The following is a 22,549-nucleotide window of genomic DNA, read 5'->3' as shown; positions in this document are numbered from 1 at the left end:
TCCCAATCAGTGGCGCCTGCACAATCCAATCACATTTGAGAGGGAAACAACAAATTGAGGGTTTCCGAGATGTTTCTTTTTTCCTTTTTTTTTTTTTTAGAAGAAGTAACGGGTACTCACGGTTATGGATAGAAATGTAGTGGAGTAAAGAGTACAATATTTGCCTCTCAAATGTACTTGAGTAAAGTCATGAGTACTCCCCAAAAATGATACTCGAGTAAAGTACAGATCCCTCAAAATTGTACTTAAGTACTGTACTCAAGTAAATGTACTCCGTTACTGTCCGGCTCTGCTCATTATGCAAACATTTTAATAATAATATTATAATGCATTCATGCATCATGGTAGGATCTGTTGCATTTATGCTGATTTAATGCAATGCAGCAAATATCATTCCATCGCCACTGAGAATGATGAATTACAAAACAGCTCAAAACTTTGGGGAAAATGTGCTTAATTGTCGTGAAAATAATGCAAGATAAATTAAAGTAGGCTTCATTTTCCCTGTGGAAAATATATAATATATATATATATTTTCTTTTGATTTTGGGGTGGTTATGTTTGTTTTGAGATTCAGCCAGATATTACTTTGATTACAGTATATTGCTTGACTAATGCCTGACAACAATATCCGTAACAATTTTAGAGCAAGAATTGTCTAATTGTCAGAAAACGAGTTGTTTTTAAATCATAACACGTATCTTTTTCTTCTTTTTATTGAGCCAACTTTTATTTTGTTGTCCTATTTAAATGTGTTTTTTTCTTTTTCTTTTTTTTTTTTAATATATTGGAAATATATATGGGAAATATTTAACGGTGTATTTATTGAGGGAGTGCTTTTCGCGGCTGGAGTCTCCGCATTGTCGGCCAGAGTCACGGGGGTCGAGTTGGGGGTCAGGGGTCGGACGCCCCTTGACATCCTCTCACAAGCACAACCACAGAGTGGGCGGGGCCGGCACAAGCCCGAAGTGTTCGAAGACATCACTTCCTCCTTGCCCTTCGACTTAGATGGTCCACCTCATTCTTCAGCTCTCCGGCGAAGAGGCTCGTCGCATCCCACTCGTTGCATCTCATCTCTTTATGGGACGGAGAACCACACTGACTTTATTCAAAAAGATAAAAGCTGATTGTTTTCATCCAGAGCTGCTAAACTCTTAGCCATACACGTTTCCCTGGAAGGATGTTGGATGCGTCCGGTGCTTTAAGTGGAGTCGAGAAGCAGATAATGCTGTTTGTCCTTCATCATTTGCTTGAGTTCAATTGTCTTCGTGCCAGAGAGGGGGTCCCATTCCACTCAGATATATATAAATATATAGAAATATATATTTATACATATATATATGAGTCTCAGCCTTAACTGTACTCTTTTGTTTTTCCCATTCGACTTGAGACATCTGTCGAACGCCTTAGTTGTGCGTAGAGAAGCATACTAACTCCCTATGTGGCATCTCGGTTCTCTTTTAAACCACTAACTGCGGCGACGAAACCATGATCTCGTTGCAAGCATCGCTTCGAGACTCTTGAGTCTGTGTTTCAAAACAGTCATGTTGTTGTCATTTTCCAGGAGGACGGAGACACCGAGATCCGGGACGAAGTTGCTCTGAAATCGCTTGAATGGCGCGTGTCGATTTCCCTAAAAAAAAAAAAATGTTTACAAAACGGTTTACTGCAACGCAAAGCTCCAGCATTCCAAAAAGAAAAAAGACTGTGAACCATCCTCGAGTCTGTCCATCCTCCGTCTCTGTCATTTCACGTCCCGTGTCTCTTGGTACTCGAGGTCGGCGATTTCCATTGCTTACGAAAGAGCCAAAGTTCAGCCGTTCCTCTCCGTGCGAGTCGGGATGTGGCGTGTAATTCCCCGTGTGTCTCCGGGATCTCGGTGTCTCCGTCTCTCTCCTCTCTCTCTCAGTGTTTGCAGAGAGTCTCTCTAATGTACCAAGGGATCTTTCTTTTACTTTGAAATGTCTTTCTTTGTTTAATAATACTCTCTTTGTAGATCAATGGCCTTTTAGTGTTGCTTTGCTTCAGTTTGGAGTGTATCTTTCACTAATACTTGCAATAAAAAGCTTTGCTTTTGAAACGCATTGGCTTCGTCCATTTCATCCGTGCATTGGAGATTAAATCACCACATTGATTTTGTGTTATAATCCTAAATCGACAGACATTACATCCAAACTATATGAGCTTCACCTGTCCTACATCAACAGAATGGACCAAATTAAACACTTGAGCATTAAGACGACCATGATGGCCACTCAGCTTAGACTTAAAAATGGCTGTTTTGCATTTGTTTTTTTAAATCTAATTGAGTGTAAAATGTCTTAACTCTTGGCTGTCTGTTCAGAATGGGTTGCATATTGCATTAAATTCTACATTTTGTGTGTGTAAAACTGCAGATTATGCAACAAATGTTTTTTTTTTTTTAAAGTAGCATGCTCACATGATCTCACTTTGTGCATGTTTAATTCAGTGAGTGTTTCCAGTTATTTAACTTATTTTTTCATATTCTATCCAATTTTGTTTTACCACATTTTATCTTCTGGCAATCGCATCGAATAATGAATCTATAATGATGCATTAAAATAAAAATAGGTCAGGTCAAGTGCATTGCTTTATGAAATACAGAGAATTTCTTGCGTTTCATGTTTTTTTTTAAATCATTTAAATAGTGTACATATATATATATGCTTTAATTTGAGTAATATATTAGCACTTCAACTTTATTTTGAGTTAGTTGCCTGGAAACATTTCTATTTTTTTTTTTCTTTAAGTTTTTCACCTATTATTTATATTTCATTTTATCTCATCTTTATTTCAATTACCGAAAGGGATTTTTTAACACACATGATAACAGTACAAAATAAAACTATTGTGAAATATGAGATGAAAGCTGTATAAATCACTTACGAGACTGAGAAATAGTCTGACCTTAAACAGCCGATATTAAAGTCCTGTCGCAGTGATGGATAAAGTGTTCGTTCAGTCCATCATGTGTGGGTTAAGGTCAGTTATGTGGGATGAATCGCGATTCTGTGACAGACGAAGCTCCACCCGGATCTCCTCGTCTGACAGGGTCAGTGTGTCGACGCCAAAACAGTGATTTCTGTTTCAGATTCTGTAGTGCTAATATGCTAAATGCTAATTCGTCTCTGGAAGAATCTCACGGCTGGATGTACGCTCCTCCGAGACGGTTTGACATGTTACGCTCTTCATGTTAGCAATAAGCTATTGAGCGGTAGAAAAGACCTGTGAATATGCTAGTACAGCTTTCCATTGTACATTAACAGAAGCAAATTTAGACTAACGATACGGAACACGAACAAGATATGTAATACAAGCGGAAATTAAAGGAATTATTCACCCAAACATTTAAAATGATCCCATGATTTACTCGCCCTCAAGTCATCATAGGTCTACATAGGTGTAGACTTTATACTTTCAGCCGAACACAATCTAAGTTTTATTACAAACATATCCTGGCTCTTCCCAGCTTTATAATGGCATTGAATAGTGCAATAGAGATTTTGAAGGGTTTTTGTATGAACAATATCCATATTTTAAACTTTATAAACTATAATCACTGGCTTCCAGCAACGACCGTACGCACGTTCACGAGAGAGTCTTCTCTCACCTAAGCTTACGCTACATCCTACGTCGGGTCAGAGGGCACTGTTCATGCGTCGGGTCAGAGGTCACTGGTAATGTGTCGGGTCAGAGGTCACTGGTCATGTGTGGGGTCAGAGGTCACTGGTCATGTGTCGGGTCACTGGTCATGAGTCGGGTCAGAGGTCACTGGTCATGCGTGGGGTCAGAGGTCACTCGTCATGTGTCGGGTCAGAGGTCACTGGTCATGCGTCGGGTCAGAGGTCACTGGTCATGCATCGGGTCAGAGGTCACTGGTCATGCGTGGGGTCAGAGGTCACTCGTCATGTGTCGGATCAGAGGTCACTGGTCATGCGTGGGGTCAGAGGTCACTCGTCATGTGTCGGATTAGAAGTCACTGGTCATGCGTTGGGTCAGAGGTCACTGGTCATGCGTGGGGTCAGAGGTCACTCGTCGTGTCGATCAGAGGTCACTGGTCATGCGTGGGGTCAGAGGTCACTCGTCGTGTCGGATCAGAGGTCACTGGTCATGCGTTGGGTCAGAGGTCACTGGTCATGCGTGGCGTCAGAGGTCACTCGTCATGTGTCGGGTCAGAGGTCACTGGTCATGCGTGGCGTCAGAGGTCACTCGTCATGTGTCGGGTCAGAGGTCACTGGTCATGCGTTGGGTCAGAGGTCACTCGTCATGTGTCGGGGTCAGAGGTCACTGGTCATGCGTCGGGTCACTGGTCATGCGTCGGGTCAGAGGTCACTGGTCATGCGTCGGGTCAGAGGTCACTGGTCATGCGTCGGGTCAGAGGTCACTGGTCATGCGTCGGGTCAGAGGTCACTGGTCATGCGTGGGGTCAGAGGTCACTGGTCATGCGTGGGGTCAGAGGTCACTCGTCATGTGTCGGATCAGAGGTCACTAGTCATGCGTTGGGTCAGAGGTCACTCGTCATACGTCGGGTCACTGGTCATGCGTGGCGTCAGAGGTCACTCGTCATGTGTCGGGTCAGAGGTCACTGGTCATGCGTCGGGTCAGAGGTCACTGGTCATGCGTCGGGTCAGAGGTCACTGGTCATGCGTCGGGTCAGAGGTCACTGGTCATGCGTCGGGTCAGAGGTCACTGGTCATGCGTGGGGTCAGAGGTCACTCGTCATGTGTCGGATCAGAGGTCACTAGTCATGCGTTGGGTCAGAGGTCACTCGTCATACGTCGGGTCACTGGTCATGCGTGGCGTCAGAGGTCACTCGTCATGTGTCGGGTCAGAGGTCACTGGTCATGCGTCGGGTCAGAGGTCACTGGTCATGCGTCGGGTCAGAGGTCACTGGTCATGCGTGGGGTCAGAGGTCACTCGTCATGTGTTGGGTCAGAGGTCACTGGTCATGCGTCGGGTCAGAGGTCACTGGTCATGCGTCGGGTCAGAGGTCACTGGTCATGCGTGGGGTCAGAGGTCACTGGTCATGCGTGGGGTCAGAGGTCACTCGTCATGTGTCGGATCAGAGGTCACTAGTCATGCGTTGGGTCAGAGGTCACTCGTCATACGTCGGGTCACTGGTCATGCGTGGCGTCAGAGGTCACTCGTCATGTGTCGGGTCAGAGGTCACTGGTCATGCGTCGGGTCAGAGGTCACTGGTCATGCGTCGGGTCAGAGGTCACTGGTCATGCGTCGGGTCAGAGGTCACTGGTCATGCGTCGGGTCAGAGGTCACTGGTCATGCGTGGGGTCAGAGGTCACTGGTCATGCGTGGGGTCAGAGGTCACTCGTCATGTGTCGGATCAGAGGTCACTAGTCATGCGTTGGGTCAGAGGTCACTCGTCATACGTCGGGTCACTGGTCATGCGTGGCGTCAGAGGTCACTCGTCATGTGTTGGGTCAGAGGTCACTGGTCATGCGTCGGGTCAGAGGTCACTGGTCATGCGTGGGGTCAGAGGTCACTCGTCATGCGTCGGGTCAGAGGTCACTGGTCATGCGTCGGGTCAGAGGTCACTCTTCCGCCGGAACTTGACTCACATACAGCCGTTACCGGAAGCCAGTGATTATAGTTAATTAAGTTATAAATATGGATATTTTTCTTACAAAAACGCATCGCTTCACTTCAGAAGGCCTTTATTAACCCCTGGAGTCGTATGGATCACTTTAATGATGGATGGATGCAGTTTTTTGGGCTTCAAAATCAAAACCATTCTCTCCCATCATAAAGCTGGGAAGAGCCAGGATATTTTTTAATAATAACTCTGATTGTGTTCGGCTGAAAGAAGAATTTTAGCCTCGAGATTAATAGAGCATTTTGAGCTGAGCAAAACATTTGGTGGGTTGTATATTGGATTTTTTGGCAAACAGATCCCAGAGGGTGAAAGTAAATGGCATTTTATCAGATTTACTATGTACATCCACCGGCTCACCCCAGGGCGGTGTTCTCTCTCAGCCTGATTTTATATTTTATACACTAACATGTGCCAAAGCAGGTATGCAAATAAGACGATAGTGAAATTTGCTGAAGACACGGTTACAATGAAGTCCGGTCATCGTATTTGGAGTTAAACATAACTAAAACATAAAACATGATTATAGATTTCAGAAATTGTGCTTCACTATGATCATCCTTGGGACAGTCATAGACTCTAAATTGACTTTTGAAAAGAACTGTGAGTCTGTATGTATAAAGGGACATCAGATTTCACATTGATACATCTATGATGACCCTTTTCTATCAGACTTTTATTGAATTGGTCTTGTCATTCTCCCTTGTATCTTGGTTTGGTAATTCGGGGGTGGTGTGTAGAGGCACATTGTCATAATCTTTTTCTTATAAGTTTTTTATGCTTTGGATATTGTTCTATGTTTATTGTTTGTTTTGATGTTCTTTGGATTGTCTTAAGTATGGATCGCTGAATCTCCAGTCTGCACAACAAACTTACCCTTGGGTAATAAAGACTAATAAAGACACCTTGACCTTCACCTTGACCTTCATATACACCTAGAATGGCTTGAGGGTGAGTACATTATGGGATCATTTTTGGGTGAACTATTCCTTTAAGTGCAGGAATGAGAGAAACCGATGATACTTAAATCACCATTCTTTACACGTCTTTCCCATTGGTAAACTTTTATAATTATAGAATACAAAAGAGCTCATTATGCAAATGTCATGCTGATGTAGTTTATACTGATTACTGTCCAGAAGAACTCACCCACTTGTCATCTGTAATGAAATATCAAGGTTAAAGTCGTCTAGTCTTCGGTGTCCACTTTTGACTTATAAATTATAGTCCAAAATGCAGATTATTGTGGTTAAAACTGACGGTTTAAGATTGTCTGATTGAGAAAATGGGAGTTTTTCCGAGTTTTGATCGTCATTTTTAGGAAAATGTGACCAATCACATCTGAAATATCTGATATCCAGCTCAGAAATAAACATATGAGACAAAATTGGGAACTGAAAATTGTGTAAACAGTTTTTTACATGGCTACTTACCAATTAAATCATGTGTATATATACAATTTTTCATTCAAATGACAAAAAAAAAAAAAATATATATATATATATATATAAAAACAATTCTAACCCAAAATGTGTTTTTTTTAAATTATTTTACCGGAATGTCTTTCATCATGATAACTATTTATCACATTTACCATATTATACACTATTTCATATTAAGATGGACTTTGTATAAAAAGTGTGGATGTTTAGCTATGCATTTAGGCTTAAAAATATAAAGTGTATAAAAATCTATTTGATTTAAATGATATATATTCGTATTTCAAGTATAATATTTCAAGAATATATATAAAGTATTTCAGAAAAGAGCTTATTAACGAAACCTCCTGGTGATGCTAGTCTAAATTGGTTATATAAACATGTTTGGCAATAAATATCTAATAGCATGGATCAATAAAGTATAAGAAGGTTTTCTGAAAGCTTCAAGTGACTGTCAGTCCATCAGCTTTGGTCAGTGTTTATATGAGTCTCACAGATCCTCTTCATACAACTCTGGCTCTCTCAGTCTCTCCCTTCGGTTGAGTCGATGCTGGTATCTCCTGCGTTGGAGAAAATGGGACATTTGTGAGAAAACTGACTAGAAAAGTCAAGAAACTCTAATTGATAATGAGGTTCAAGTGCTTTAAGGCCTTAAACGTGCGTTAAAAGGTGTTATGTTTTATTTAGCAAGCATGTAACCACCTCGATCATAGATGGAAAAGACTGTTTACGGCCAAAAGTAAGTATGAAGTATGACCAACGGAAGAATTTTCACCGGAAAAGTAAGTAACATCCACTTTTGTTCTGACCAACTAAGGGAAAAAAGCATTGCAGTAAATCGTGCCGATTAAATCTAACGGTCGCATATCATATCACGTCAAACCGTGCAAACTATTGTTCTCAAAGTGTTAATGTTAACAACATCAGCATTGCGCGACTACATTTAATGCCCTTCTGATATTTATCCTTGTTTTCGCATGGGCTGGTTGCAATCTCTTTTTTTTTCTCTAACCACTCCGAAGTCCGAAGTCTTTTGCATTTTACAACCGGTGAATCTCCAGTTGTCACTGGTGATTGTCGTTTTAACCTTTCTGGATCCGCCATCAAATTGATAAGTCTAATTATATCAAGTGTTGTGAGAAAAGGCTATAAATCTCCACCTCCAGCATCCTCACACTCATTAGCTTACTAGCCGAGACTCTTCTTTATGTGGACAGATGTGACGTAATGACGCAAAGACATGCTCGGAAATCCACCAGTACCGCTGGAATTAAAAACATTATTACAAGCTTACCGTTCTGAATCGAGCTAAGGCAAGCAGAGAGTTTTGAACACTGGCTGGTTATGTACTTGCTCCAAAAAAATTGGGGGATAATTTTTAACCCCTTTTTAGCTTTAACGAACGATTCAATTGACGGCGGCGATCCTAGAGGCAAAGTTGCTCAGAATGAGGAGTTCTACCATGCAGTGTCGTGGCCGTGTGCGAAAAATTGTGTTATATGCAATCCTTTACGCATGTGAAAAACGCGAAGGCGCCCCCGATGGCCGATTTCTTTAGAATTACGTCCAACAGGCCCAGCGAGTTTCGTTCCGATGGGCCTCCGTTAACCTTGTCTGACAGCCGCTCAAACTTTATAGCCCGACGGTGGCCATGTTTTTCGAGATACGCTAATGTCCTCGTAGACAATCGCAGCACCTTGGACAAAGACACCGCATGCCAGTTTTCAAGTCAATCAGACTGACCGTTGCGTAGCTATAGCCGTTTTCATGTTTTTTATTTTATTTTATAGCGCCACCAAGTGGTCAGTCGCCACATCCTTTTGCACGCGACCACAGACCGAGCCCGTACATAGATGTACTGAGTTCAGTGAAACGATCTCATTCCTTCAGGAGAGATAGCCGTGTTAGTGAAAGTGGCAATGCCCACTTCAAACATTTTGGCGAATTTCAACTTTTTCAATAATTACTGACGCCAGAGAATCTTGTCTGGTTCCGATCCGGCGAGAAACCTAGGACTAGTGTGCAAATGTAGGTTTTGCAAAAAATCCAAAATACCTGTAAATTTGGCCAGGGTGACGATCAAACCCAAGACGTGCATTTTTGTTCGTCTTGAGCCAAGGATACCAGTGATATAAGACACTTGAGATGAACTTTTGACCGCTGTAGCGCCACCATCAGGCCGATTGGGCTGAGACTTGGTAGAGTTGTAGACGGTGTGAGTACTACCAGCCCTCAATGTTTCAAGTCTCTATGACTTTCGGTTCGGTCTGTCCGATCACTTTTAGGGGAGATCGCTGATCCTAGATTCTAGCAATAGTGTTTCACCAAAGCTTTATCAAACTCAAGCTTCATATTTCTGCTTTTAAGCCTCACAGATGTCGTTGTAAGTGTGTTACTGTGACCGTGATGTTTAATAAAAACTTAAATAGTAACTAAAACAACACAGTGACTTGTTTAAACGCACCTCCACATTAGAAAGGCCACAGATGCGACTCCGAGCGCCAGCAACAGCAGCAGAAACACAACGACAGCGCTCTTGCACTTGTTTTTGCTTTCACACGGCTCTGAAACACACACACACACACACACACTCATCAGACGGTCAACCTTACAGATGATACAGTCAAACCAAAATTTACTCAGAAACCTTCAACATTTCTCACATTATCAGTTTATTCGCTATAGTTTAGAAAATGGCAACATGACAAGAACTCAGTTCTCAGATCAGTTGATATTTCACAGGTTTTGTCCGTCCTTCTGTTAGACTGTCTCACACATGAATTATGTTGAATATCTGTCAGCTGTTAAATTTAACTACACAATTAGATAATACCAGTTTAGCTCAACCAATCACCAAGCAATGCTTCATTTTGTTCAGTCTGTGTGTAAAAAGAGCATTAGCAATTAAAGAAAACACACTTCAGCAAAACATGCTCAGGTCAAAGAGTCTGAATAATTTTCAGTCCTAAATTTGTGTATATTTTACTGGGTATATTTTGAAGAATTTTTGGGTATAATATGTCACAATTTACTTTTATTTTGCTATCCTCATTTACATAAATTAACTATAGTGTCCTGCACACACTAGTAAAAATGATATCTGGTTTCTGAATAATTTTTGGTTTGACTACATGCTGGAAACATAATAGCATTTCCCTATCATGTGACCCTGAGTACCTGCGGTGTATGTGGCCGAACTGTGTCCCAGTTTGTTGCTCACGATGCAGGTGAAGTGTCCGCAGAGGGTCCCGGAGACGAACAGAGACGCTCCATCTGCCGAAACGCGGCCCACGGCCCCCGTCACCTGCACTTTCTCATACAGCCACGTGAAGGAGGGCTCAGTTCCCCAGGCCTCCATACAGTGAAGAACGGCGTGAGACACATTCACCATCACTGACACGTGATTCACTGCCACTGACACACACACACACACACACACACACATGAAACCGACTAAATTACTGGAGAAAAGTACAAGGACACAATGAAGAAAGTCCTGTTGTGGAGAGCATTTTTACCACTTTATAGAATATCACAATTTGTGATATAAAGTGCTGCTTAAAAGCTTGTGAACCCCTTGCAGAATCTATGAATCAAATGTCAATTTGAACAAAATAAGAGGGATCATACAAAATGCATGTTATTTTTTTATTTAGTGCTGTCCTGAATAAGATATTTTACGTAAAAGATGTTTACATATAGTGACTATATGCAAACATATTTTAAAGGTCGCATTAGCAATGAAAGAAAAATCACTTCAGCAAAACATGCTCAGGTCAAAGTGTCTGAATCATTTTTGGTCCCAGATTTTTATAAATAAATTTTACTGGTAGTCACTGTATGAAGAATATTTGGGTAATATTTTGGGTATAATATTTGGGTATAATATTATTTGGGTATAATATGTCACAGTTTACTTATTTTGCTCTCCTCACTTACATAAATGAACTATAGTGTCCTGCTCACACTAGTAAAAATATATCAAAAATTATATCTGGTTTCTGAATAAGTTTTGGTCATTTTTGGTTTGGTCACTTCATACAGTGACTATTAGTCCACAAGACAAACATTTTTTTAATTTTATTTTATTTTCATAAAAAAATACCCTGTTGAAAAGTTTATGAACCCTTGAGTCTCAATACTGCGTGTCGTTACCTGGATGATCCACGGCTGTTCTTTAGTTTGGCGATAGTTGTTCTCTTTCAAGATCAAAGTACAATTTACTTTGATCGTCAAATTCATAAAGTGTTCACCCCGCAGTGCATCATGTTTCCTTCTGGAGCATCAGTGGATGTTTTAACCTTTTGTAATAGTTGTGTTTGAGTCCCTCAGTGTGAAAAGATGGATATCAAAAATCATACAGTCACTGCTGGAAAGAGTTCAAATATGTGACCCTGGATCACGTCACCAGTCACGAGTCGCACGGGTATATCTGTGGCAATAGTCAATAATACATTGAATGGGTCAAAATTATCGATTTTTCTTTTATGCTAAAAATCATTAGGATATTAAGTAAAGATCATGTTCCATGAAGATATTTTGTAAATTTCCTACCATAAATATATAAAACATTTATTTTTGTGAGTTAATGCAGCACAATCACGAACATAAATGGACAACTTTAAAGGAGATTTTCTCAATGTTTCGATTTTTCAACTTTCAGATAATGTATAAATCTCAATTTAAAAAAATGTACCCATATGACTGGTTTTGTGGTCCAGGGTCACATATGCAAATGATGCTGGAAAACTGAAGAAGTTTCGGGACCTGGATTAAGAATCAAGGCTTCATAAACTTTTCAATTGAGTATTTTTTTTATAAATTCAGCTATATTTTTTTTTGTCTTGTGGAATATATGTAAACATATTTTACATTTAAAAAAAACATGCATTTTGTATGATCCCTCTTATTTTGTAACAATTATTAACATTTTCACAGATTCTGCAAGGGGTTCACAAACTTTCAAGCAGCACTGTATATACATATGTATACTGTATATAGTGTAAATAGTGTATTTTTAGTGGTTCTGGTGGAGTTATATACAGAACAACAGCGTTTGAGGAGTATCATCAGAGCTCATGTGAATGAATGGGAAGCTTTAGCTGATCTTACGATACTCCTGAACGCTTCGCTCAGCAGAACGTCTCTGTCCTGATTGGTCTGTTACTGTGACCGTATAAACGCCACTGTCCGACGCTCGATAACGGCTGATCTTCAGTGTGGATCCCTGTTGCTCCACAGTCACTCTCTCATCAGAGGGAACTCCGTGAGGAAACTCAGCCACTGTTGAACTCTTCCCAGAAGCCTTTGCGCTGCGTTCCCATGTCACTTTAGTAACGCGTTCACCCTCCAGAAGCTCGATCTGTGGCTGTAGGATCAAGTCCTGGCCTTCGACTACATACACAGTCTGCTGGTTTGAGAAGTGGACGGAGAAACACTGGCCACTCCAGAGCCCTGCGGTTACAGCATATATTATAAAACATACTTATATCCCGAAATTATGATTACATGAGCTTGACGCAAAAGCATTTAACTGGTAATTCACAAACACATGGCTGCGAGTTATTTACATTATAAAACAGCAACATAAAATGTGTATATATATATATATATTTTTTTTTATACAATAAAAGTTACTTTTTTATATAATTATTAAAATAATGTAGACCATTATGGTTGCCAGAAAATGCAAATGTAAAAAAAGTTTTTATTTTATTTATTTTTTCAAAACAATGGTTGACTACTAATCTGAAAATTGGTCATGTGTTGTGTGAGAAACATTTATTATTATCATCATCAATGTTAAATACAGTTGTGCTGCTGCTTCATATTTTTGTGGAAACTGATAAAAAAAATCCAGGATTTTTTGATGAATAAAAAATTCAAAAGAACAGCATTTATTTGAAATAGAAAATTACACATAAGACACCACTGTTCAATAATATTTTTTTATATAATAGTTATTGAAATAACATAGTTCAATAATATTTTTTTATATAATAGTTATTGAAATAACATAGTTCAATAATATTTTTTTATATAATAGTTATTGAAATAACATAGTTCAATAATATTTTTTTATATAATAGTTATTGAAATAACATAGTTCAATAATATTTTTTTATATAATAGTTATTGAAATAACATAGTTCAATAATAACTGTAGACTGTTTACTGAATTGTAAATGTTAAAAAAGGGAAAATGTTGATTATTTATTTAAAAACAAAAACAATAATGACCTAAATATTGGAGGCGTTACGTCTCCCATAATATAAAAAATAAACATTTCTCATTGTTATCAATTTTGAATAAAGCTGTGCAGCTTGTGGAAAACGTGATGCATTTTTCTGGATTTTCTTGATAAATAGAAAGTTAGAAAATAACAGCATTTATTTGAAATAGAAATAAAAAGTAATTTAAATTTAAAAATACACCAACATTCAATAAACGTTAATTTTTTTATATACATAATAATTAAATATTAATATAATGTATTTATGGTGTTTGTTTATGCCAAGCAATGTAAATGATAAAAAGGAATTGAAATGAAATGAAAATTATCGATCTGAATATTGGAGTCATTACGTCCCCCGTGTGTGTGTGTGTGTGTGTGTGTGTGTTTGGATTCTTAGTGGATTAGAAAGTTCTAAAGAACAGCATTAATTTGAAATAAAAGTAAAAATCTTTTGCACAATCATTGATAAAGGTGAAATCTTAAGCTTTCAAGTATTAAAGGAAAAGGTTTTACTAGAAAATCAAGATTTTTACAGATACCTTCAGGTTTGAAGTTATTATGATAAAAAAAGAAAGGAAAATTCAAAGATAATTTGAATCCACTGATAGACTTGCTTAAGAAGGCGTACACATCAAGTATTAGATATAAGATAGTTTCTCAGATATACAAGAGTTTAATAAATATCAGAAAACACTGGATGGATGACAAAGTGGAATAATTTTTACTGATGAAGAGTGGTCAACTGTATGGAAATTTCAGTGGAAATCAACTAGGTCATTAAATTGGAAGGAGGACTGTTGGAAAAACATTATTAGATATTTTATAACACCAATACAAACGGCCAAATACAGTAATAACACACCAAAATGTTGGCGAAACTGAAACCATTACCATATATTTTGGGAATGTCTACATATTCAAGAATATTGGAAAGAAATACAGGATGCTCTTTAACATATTTTTAGAAGAGACATACCTCCAGAATGCAAATTACTGTATTTTGGTGTATGGCCAGATATAATAGCACTATAGCAGCAGATAATAAATACCCGATGGCCGTTCTTTTGGCAGCCAGTAAGAAGGCAATCACGCGCAGATGGGTAAAACAAGAGAGAACGACAATAGATGACTGGATAGATGTGACCATAGAGATTTATATGATGGAAAAGATCACTTTTGTTGTTAATTTGAAGAAAGTTAATTGGAAAAAATGGAAGAAATGGGTTGAATATGTATCAGAAAGAAGGTCAGATTTAGCTGCTATACTTAAATAGATGAAGATTAATACTGTATATAATGTATATGTTAATAATATATGTTTGTATGTTTATGTAATAATAATTCTCATAGGCCATTTGAGATTATAATAAGTCATTTGAGGTTGTTAAGGATGTATATAGTTACCCTTTTTTTTTTTTTTTACATTTCTTTTTTTCTCCCTTTTTCTTTTTTTTTGTAAAAGAGAAAGAAAAAATTATACTTTGAAACAAAAAATTTGGAGTACAATTTATATTTAAAACACATTAGGTATTTGTACATATCTGTATTTGTAAAGACACTTTGTGATTGCATTGAGCACTATATGTAAACTGAAATATACTATATGATTGTACTTCAATGAATGATCAAAATAAACATAAAATGACAAAAAAAGAAATAAAAGTAACATCAAGAATGCTGTAATTGGCCAATCAAATTCAAGTGTTCCATATAAACTCTATATAAACACATAAAGACATCACAGATAATCATAACTCACAGCAGACTTGCAGAAGCAGGACGGTCCGGGTGAGCGTCTGCAGTCGAGGCTTCATGTCTCCTGTGTGGAGAAGAGGATCAGGAACAGGCAGAAGTCGACATTACAGGCGGAGTCTGAAACTTTATGTTTTTCATAACTCACCTCTCATAACTTCCTGAGACAGACGAACTTCTGTGCCATTAAATCCTAGAGCAGAACTGTGGACATGTCGTCAGTGCGAGGACGGGACTGGTGTGTGAACTCGTGTGGAGTTCAGCGAGTCAAGGGTCTTTAGGCGTCACCGTGTTTGCAGAGCGAGTCGTTTCCTTTTTCCCTTTCCTGTGGAGTAAAGCCACTATTCTCTGTTTCAGCAAGCAGATCTTCCATACGCTCAAACACGATACACTCTCAAGATCACTTCACACACTTTATTCACTGCACAAACTTCTTATTGTCAAACAGCACAATAAGAACAAACGAGGTAGATCACAAATGAAGAGGAATGATATCCATTTTTTCTTGTAAACAAAATCTCACAGGCACTTTAAGAATCTTACTTGCCAAGTGAACAGTATAATTCCTCACAATAAACGTGAGTCATAAATAAGTGAAACAAATGTACAATTTGACCGAACTGAAAAATTGCATGGAATAAAGTCAACATTTTTTCCCATTTAAACAGTAAGAAAACACGATTTTCCCTGAGAACATTTAAACCTGGAAGCTGAGAACTGTTTGAGAGTTGCATATATTCAGAATGAACAATAAATTAAAACAACAACAAAAAAAACATGCATTTATATGCATTAAATGCTCACAATGTTTTGAAAAACGAGGGGGAAAGCATGTACATCAACATAGGTAAAATAAATTAAATCAAAATAATCACAATAGAACTCTTTAAATGCTTAAACATGCAAATAAATCAAATAAAAAGCTGTCTTTGAGTGTATGATTGACTGCTCATTCCCTGGCCGGCTGGTAGTGCTTTTATCTGCGTTTCTTCATGACAAATAACCTGGAATAAAAAAAGTGAACAGAATGTGAAAAATAAAGTAAACAGGCTAGGGCTGGGCTAAAGATATCATACAATAATTTGACATCTCAATTCTTATATTTGTTTTATATTTATCATTTACATGCAAATATGTAAAGTTGAATATATATATATATATATATATATATATATATATATATATATTCAACTTTACATATTTGCATGTAAATGATAAATATAAAACAAATATAAGAATTGAGATGTCAATATATATATATATATATATATATATATATATATATGTATATATATATATATATATATATATATGTGTGTGTATATATATATATATATGTGTATATTTATATATGTGTGTATATTTATATATATGTGTATATTTATATATATATATATATATGTATGTATGTATATGTGTGTATATATATCTACTGTATATATATATATATATATATATATATATATATATATATGGTACAACGGGGCTGAAGGCACACCTTAAGAAAAATGTGTATGATAGTGTATGATTGCAGGAAAAAAAATATATGTTTGTAGTAAACATTGATGGAGCAACAGATTTTGTGTGAAAATTAATCATAAAAGTGTAAAAGTGGTTTGTTTGTTTGTTTGTTTAAAAATCGTATAAATGTATGAGGTGGCAAGGTGGGCTTTTTACCCCACAGAAACACAGGGCAGAACCAGCGCGGGGCAAAAGACACACAGTACTCATACAAATACCTCAGCTAAAATAATGCATTTTTAATAATGTCTAAGTTAATACTTGTTCAAAACAATCATACTATTTTAAATAAAATTTTCAATAAATATACTGCCATTAAAATACGTTAATATAAAAATATATTTTCAAAATACAGAAGCAAAATTATTTTAAAAAGTGAAGATTCTAAAGTATTGAAGGAGATCCCATAATAATTTAATATAGATTTACAGTAGTAACAATAAATTATATTTTATTACATGATATGATTAATATCATATTTTTAAATATGACGGTTTCATTATAAATATGGCGATTATCTCTAAGGTGGACACCCAATTTAATATATGATATTTACCCTCTGAATCTAATAATGTCATGTCAACAAAAGGAAAAGTCAGCCACTGTTAATTATAATGTTTTAACATTTAACCTTTTAACACAAATACATATTCTTCCGTTATTGAAAAACTGTTACTTTAATTACCTTGAACAAAACTGAAAATCATTAACAAAATCGTTGTCTCAAAATATGTCAATAATTTGATCGATTCTCATATGCTACTTAAAATCTACTATATATATATATATAAAAACATTAAATATTAGATAAAATTTGCTCAGAATCAACTTTGCTGCCGCCCGATCAAGGATCAGTCAAATTTCCATGTGCATCTTGAAAAGCGGATGTTTAGGAAAGTTTTTGTGCCATCTAGTGGTTCAGAGGAAAATAAAATCAAAGGAGCCTTTAGCCTCGATGTACCCTATATATAGCCCAGCCCTAAAACAGACATATACAGTCTATTTTATATATATATATATATATAGCAGAAGAGATAAGAGGACTTACCCGGCCACACAGAGTGCTGCTGTTATTACCACTCCAAGTGCAATCAGTCCCCTACAACAGCACTGAGATTCTGAAGAGTCAAACACAACACAAGCTGGCTGACATTACTTTAGAAACCATATGAAGAGTGCAATCGACTTGAAGACTCTTTATTCCAAAAATGTACACCTCAAGAAATGAATCGATATACAGCCAAAAGCAGATATTATGGGCCCAAAAACACAGCAATGATTTCAAGGTCACTGCACTGAGCAAGGTTTAAAAATCTGAGGGTTTGAGAAAGAGACCCTGAATTTGGCAAAGACAAGTTTTTAGCCGATCTAGTTTTCTTGTTTGACAGTTCAGTTCTATGGACTGGTGTCAAAAAGTGGCGAGGACTGTTTGCACAGACAAGCAGGGTTATGATGTAATGAAATAAAGGCTTGTCTTATTAATATGAATTATGTTATGCACAAATTTCACAAAGGTTTTGATGAATAACAGCCCTTGAAAAAAAAAAAAAAACTTATATGTAAAATCTTTGGTAACACTTTGAAATAAAGTTTGCTTTGTTATAACTAAATTAGCTACGTTACTTTATGTTCCCTGGCCTGACTTTTGTTAGACTTCCTGTTTCCTGTCCTGGTTGCCATGTCTGTAGTCACTTGTAGTCTTTATTTCCTGTGTGTATTATATAGCTCTTGTGTTTCCCGTCTTGCTTGGTCAGTCGTTGAATGTTTCTGGAATGTTCGTGTTCTCAGTGTTTCCCTGTTTTGGTTTTGGTTTCATTAAACTACTTTTTGCACACAGATCCTCGTCTCTGCCTGCATTCCCTTGTTTTCAGTATTACAATTTAACAACCTAATAATGAAAAATACCTTGAAAGCATTTTTGGTGACACTTTAAAATAAGGTCTCATTTGTTAACATCAGTTAACACATTTGAACCTTATTGTAAAGTGTTACCTCATTTATTAATCTTAGTTAATTTCAAGACTCAATAAAAATAAAATAAGTTGTATCTGTTAACATTATTTATTGGACCTGAGCCAACAATGAGTTGTATTTTTATTAAAGGGACACTTCACCAATTAGCATTCAGCTTTGTATCAGTAGAAACCCGGTAGTATTTTGGAATGACCGTGCTTCCCTCCCTCATGTCCCCCTGAGACGAGAGATTTCTGTATTGTGTGTTTGGAAAACCTCAGATGACATAAAAATCGTCGTTTAGCTTCAGAGGCTCTTTTGTCCAGAGGCGAGAGACTCCAGCCAGTAGGAGGAGCTCGTCCCGCATGTGTTCAACCCGCCCATAGGGGGATCTCACGATAAAACAGCGTCTTTTCAGTTTCGAGTCGACTAGTAGCCTAGTTGTATCATTTCTTCCGATACTGCCCTCTGTAACCGGTAGGCGTGGCTTGGGCGTGGCCTCGTAGGGCAACGAAGCAAGTGCATTCTGGGAGTTGTTGTCTTTCATCCACATGAGCCAAAAATACATTTTCTGGCTGTTCTCAGTCTAGAAGGCACCAACTTCTAAAACGATTTCACATTTCTACTACATAAATGACCCAATTTAAATACACATTCATCTTTCCAGCGGTGAAATATCCCTTTAACAGTTGTATTTTTATTAACAGTTGTATTTTTGTATAGTGTTACCATTTTTTCTTTATCATTCAATTGTGTAAATCAAAAGATCAGATTTGATGCATCAAAACTAAATCTAGATACTGTCAAATCACTCAGTCCTAAATTACGGGTGATTTGGAGACATGACGGACATCACGTTAACTACCCACAGAGTTTCTGGGACATTTAGAAGAGCCACGCCCTGAGTTCTCTTCTGTGTCTTTTTGTATTTAAACGGATATATACACACAAAAATATGCCAAAATGTCCTCGTAAACACAGTCGGTTATGTCTTAAAGCAACACTAAAGATTATTTTTTACCTTAAAATGTTTCCAAAATCGTTTCAGTGGTTCATCAAGTCGTTACAGGGTGAAAGGCACTTCTGCATTCGCTTTGCGGCCCCCTTATCCACTATAACCGCACTATGCAAGTCTGCCAGATCGGGTAACGGATCTGTAGTTCGAATGAGACATAAGAAACTACAAATTTGACTTGGTTTACGGCAAGCGTTATAATAGTCATTATTTTGTTTTTCTTCGTTTCTGATGTCGCAATACATCATACTTTCATAAAATCATGCAACATACTCTACCTTGTCTGTGGACATCGATCATTCCAAAGCCGGTGCTGGATAAACAGCGAGCGTGCGTGCGACAGTAGGCTAAATTATTTACGATAACGGTAATGGACAATTCCGCTTCCAATCTGTAGGGGGACCGAAGAGGAAAAGGTCTTTAGGCCAGCGACACACTGGCTGCTAGGTGACATATGATAAGCCTCATTGGTGATATATTCGACATATGGGGAGAGAGTTGTGGAAGGCCTATACTTCATGTTAAACATAAATATATAGCAGCAAAGACAACGTCGGCAGTATTGAAGACAAAATAGGCTACAGAATATTTTGTTCTGTATTGACCGGTGCAAAAAGAAATCAAGAGACATTTAGAATATATAAAAATGTGTGATTAATTGCGATTAATCGCGAGTTAACTATGACATTAATGCGATTAATCACGATTAAATATTTTAATCGTTTGACAGCACTAGTTAATGTATTTATAATGCATATTTTATTTTTTAAAGTGCAGTGTTATTTAATATTTGATTACAGTTTATGTACCCAAATACCTACAAATCTTAAGATACTTTTTTATTTCAATCATATCTTTGTTCTGTTGTATTTATTTGTGCGATTGCTAATTTTTTATTTTGCTTTATTTGAGTGTTTACTTGTCTTTAATAATGCTTGAAATGTATATTAGTTAGGCTAGTTATTTTTGCTATGGTATTTCTAAACCACAGGCAAAAGTTCCTTGTGCAAGTGTTCTTTAGCCTGTGTATTATTTTATGGTATTCAGCTACAATGAAATGTTTTGCAATAAGGCTTAGAATAAATGTGAATGATATCCAAGTTTTTTTTTTTTTTTCCTTCTTGGAACTGAAAATAGGAATTGATAAGAATCGATTAATTCAAACGAATTAAAATTCAAACGATACCCAACCCTAGCCATACATTCTTGACATTGGAAAATACCTTTTGGTGCTTCGTAATGCGTCGTGAGCGTTACACCGAGGCTGCTCTTGATGACGCAGGTGTAGTTAACTCCCTGAACCTCTGAGATATTGAGTCTACTGCCGGTTTGATTGGTTAGTTGAACGCCATCAACCAGCCATGAGAACTGAGGACTGTCCCACTGCGCCTTGTCATGTTTATCCACCACACACTCCAACACACGTGCAACCCACGCCTTTGGAGGTTCCTCTGAAAGGAGAGAAAGAAGTATTTAAAAAAAAACTTGTTCAACTGGTTTTTGTGTGTGTGTGGGTGTGTGTGTTCTGCACGACATGCCTTTGAACTTAAATAGCTGTGCATGAATAAAAATATTCAAAACAGCTGGTGCACAGGTCAGTCATAAAATGGAAACTACGGTCATATTTACCTATCTTTCGCACTTCTACAGAGTCATGCTCCTGATATCCATTACTGTCTGTAACGGTGACCTTGTAGATCCCAAAGTCTCCTTCTGCAACATCAGTGATCCGCAGAAGTGCATCGTTTTTCTCCAAAGATATTCTGCTTCCATGACCACCTGAGAGTCTGAAATTGTCCTTGCCTCTCTCTAGGTCCCACGTCACCATGTCTATCACGTCGTCTGGATTTTTCTTGAATTCGGCTTCCAAAACAAGAGTTTGACCAAGCGCAACATAGAGAGGTTGTCCAGTCTTAAAATGTACTGATATTGATCCATGAAGACACACAGGCACTGGGGATTTATTCGAAAACAATTAATATGTTATAATATTACATATAATAGGGTTTGCAAACTGACTAGTCCCAATGCCTTTTAGTTTCACCACTTTTTTTTTTGAGAAATGCATGTGTAATAATTGTAAAGCAATAGTTTTAGGATGTAAAACTTTCACTCTTCCAAACTTACAAGCATGAAAATGATTTAGAAATTGATTTTGTCACTCCAAATGACTCAATAATTGGTGAAAAAAAAATAATTGAATGTAATACAAGTAATTTTTGAAAATGCATTCTAATATTAAAATAGCATTTTTATTTACAGTGTTTATTTTTATATATTTTCTGTATTGATGTAATTTCCATGTTTTACTTTAACAATTAATTCGAGGAATATTTGTGGATAATACTGTTCTTTGCTGCCGAGAAAAAAGTATTAAAGAAACACAGAGATTAGACTTGCCGTTGAAGTATTATTACATGCCCAAATAGGTTTTAAAGTGTAATAATTAACTATTTCATTCAATAACACCAGACACACTCACTCAGAATAACGGTGGTACACAGAATCCAAACCAACATCCAAGATCCCATGATGACACCTGACAAATCATTAGAGACTGAAATTATTTCTGCCTTTCTGTTTTCTTTCATTCAGGTGAGACTGACTGGTTGAGCAGGTCTAAAAAAACAATCTTACCTTGACTTTCGAAGCTTAAACTCCGTGTTTACTGTCTTTCTGTTGTAGTGAGATCGTATTGCGGTTATTACAATGAACGAAATGAGTTTTCAGGAAAATCGTTATCTTTACCCTCCTGATCAATAATGAACGGGGCCACGCCCAAACAATATAGGCTAACGTCAACTGTTTTTACAGTCTATGCGTCAACCGAACTTAAGTTATTTTTTTTTATTTTTTTTTTTTTGTGAAATCCTATTAAACGTTTGTTCTATCGAAAGTTGATTTTTATGATGAATATGCTAGAACATATATTGTAATAATGAAAAAATTCTTTGTAATAATTAATAAGTAGAAAAACGTAACATATAAATTTGTACAAATATGA

General features: G+C 37.2%; 2 protein-coding genes across 2 annotated transcripts; both read right to left on the bottom strand.

Annotated features, from left to right (window-relative positions):
• Positions 1 to 7,171: 7,171 nt before the first annotated feature.
• Positions 7,172 to 15,340, bottom strand: LOC311067238 (uncharacterized protein). The gene is made up of 6 exons (XM_084088967.1): positions 15,205 to 15,340; positions 15,064 to 15,123; positions 12,181 to 12,522; positions 10,246 to 10,482; positions 9,533 to 9,632; positions 7,172 to 7,628 (listed from the first exon to the last, which is right to left on the bottom strand). Exons 1-6 carry the CDS (start codon positions 15,209 to 15,211, stop codon positions 7,559 to 7,561), a joined length of 816 nt encoding a protein of 271 aa, XP_083945093.1. The 5' UTR covers positions 15,212 to 15,340; the 3' UTR covers positions 7,172 to 7,558.
• Positions 15,341 to 15,457: 117 nt separating this feature from the next.
• Positions 15,458 to 22,410, bottom strand: LOC311067237 (uncharacterized protein). Its single transcript, XM_084088966.1, has 6 exons — positions 22,183 to 22,410; positions 22,028 to 22,084; positions 21,175 to 21,498; positions 20,769 to 20,996; positions 17,626 to 17,695; positions 15,458 to 16,060 (listed from the first exon to the last, which is right to left on the bottom strand). Exons 2-6 carry the CDS (start codon positions 22,074 to 22,076, stop codon positions 16,033 to 16,035), a joined length of 699 nt encoding a protein of 232 aa, XP_083945092.1. The 5' UTR covers positions 22,077 to 22,084; positions 22,183 to 22,410; the 3' UTR covers positions 15,458 to 16,032.
• Positions 22,411 to 22,549: the final 139 nt, after the last annotated feature.

This window comes from Abramis brama, assembly GCF_963993115.1.
Source record: "Abramis brama genome assembly, chromosome: 17".
In the NCBI taxonomy this organism is placed as follows: domain Eukaryota; kingdom Metazoa; phylum Chordata; class Actinopteri; order Cypriniformes; family Leuciscidae; genus Abramis; species Abramis brama.
This window is presented reverse-complemented; position numbering and strand designations above follow the sequence as displayed.

Bases quoted from the DNA above. Each gene is read 5' to 3' on its own strand.
- LOC311067238 (XM_084088967.1), bottom strand. The intron at 12,523-15,063 runs GTGAGTTATGAT...CTGTAACCGCAG, and splicing joins CCTGCTTCTGCAAGTCTGCT to GGCTCTGGAGTGGCCAGTGT. The intron at 7,629-9,532 runs GTGCGTTTAAAC...TCTCCAACGCAG, and splicing joins GTGGCCTTTCTAATGTGGAG to GAGATACCAGCATCGACTCA.
- LOC311067237 (XM_084088966.1), bottom strand. From the start codon at position 22,076: ATGGGATCTTGGATGTTGGTTTGGATTCTGTGTACCACCGTTATTCTG. The intron at 21,499-22,027 runs GTGAGTGTGTCT...ATAAATCCCCAG, and splicing joins GTGTACCACCGTTATTCTGA to TGCCTGTGTGTCTTCATGGA. The intron at 17,696-20,768 runs GTATTTTCCAAT...TTGACTCTTCAG, and splicing joins GCATTACGAAGCACCAAAAG to AATCTCAGTGCTGTTGTAGG.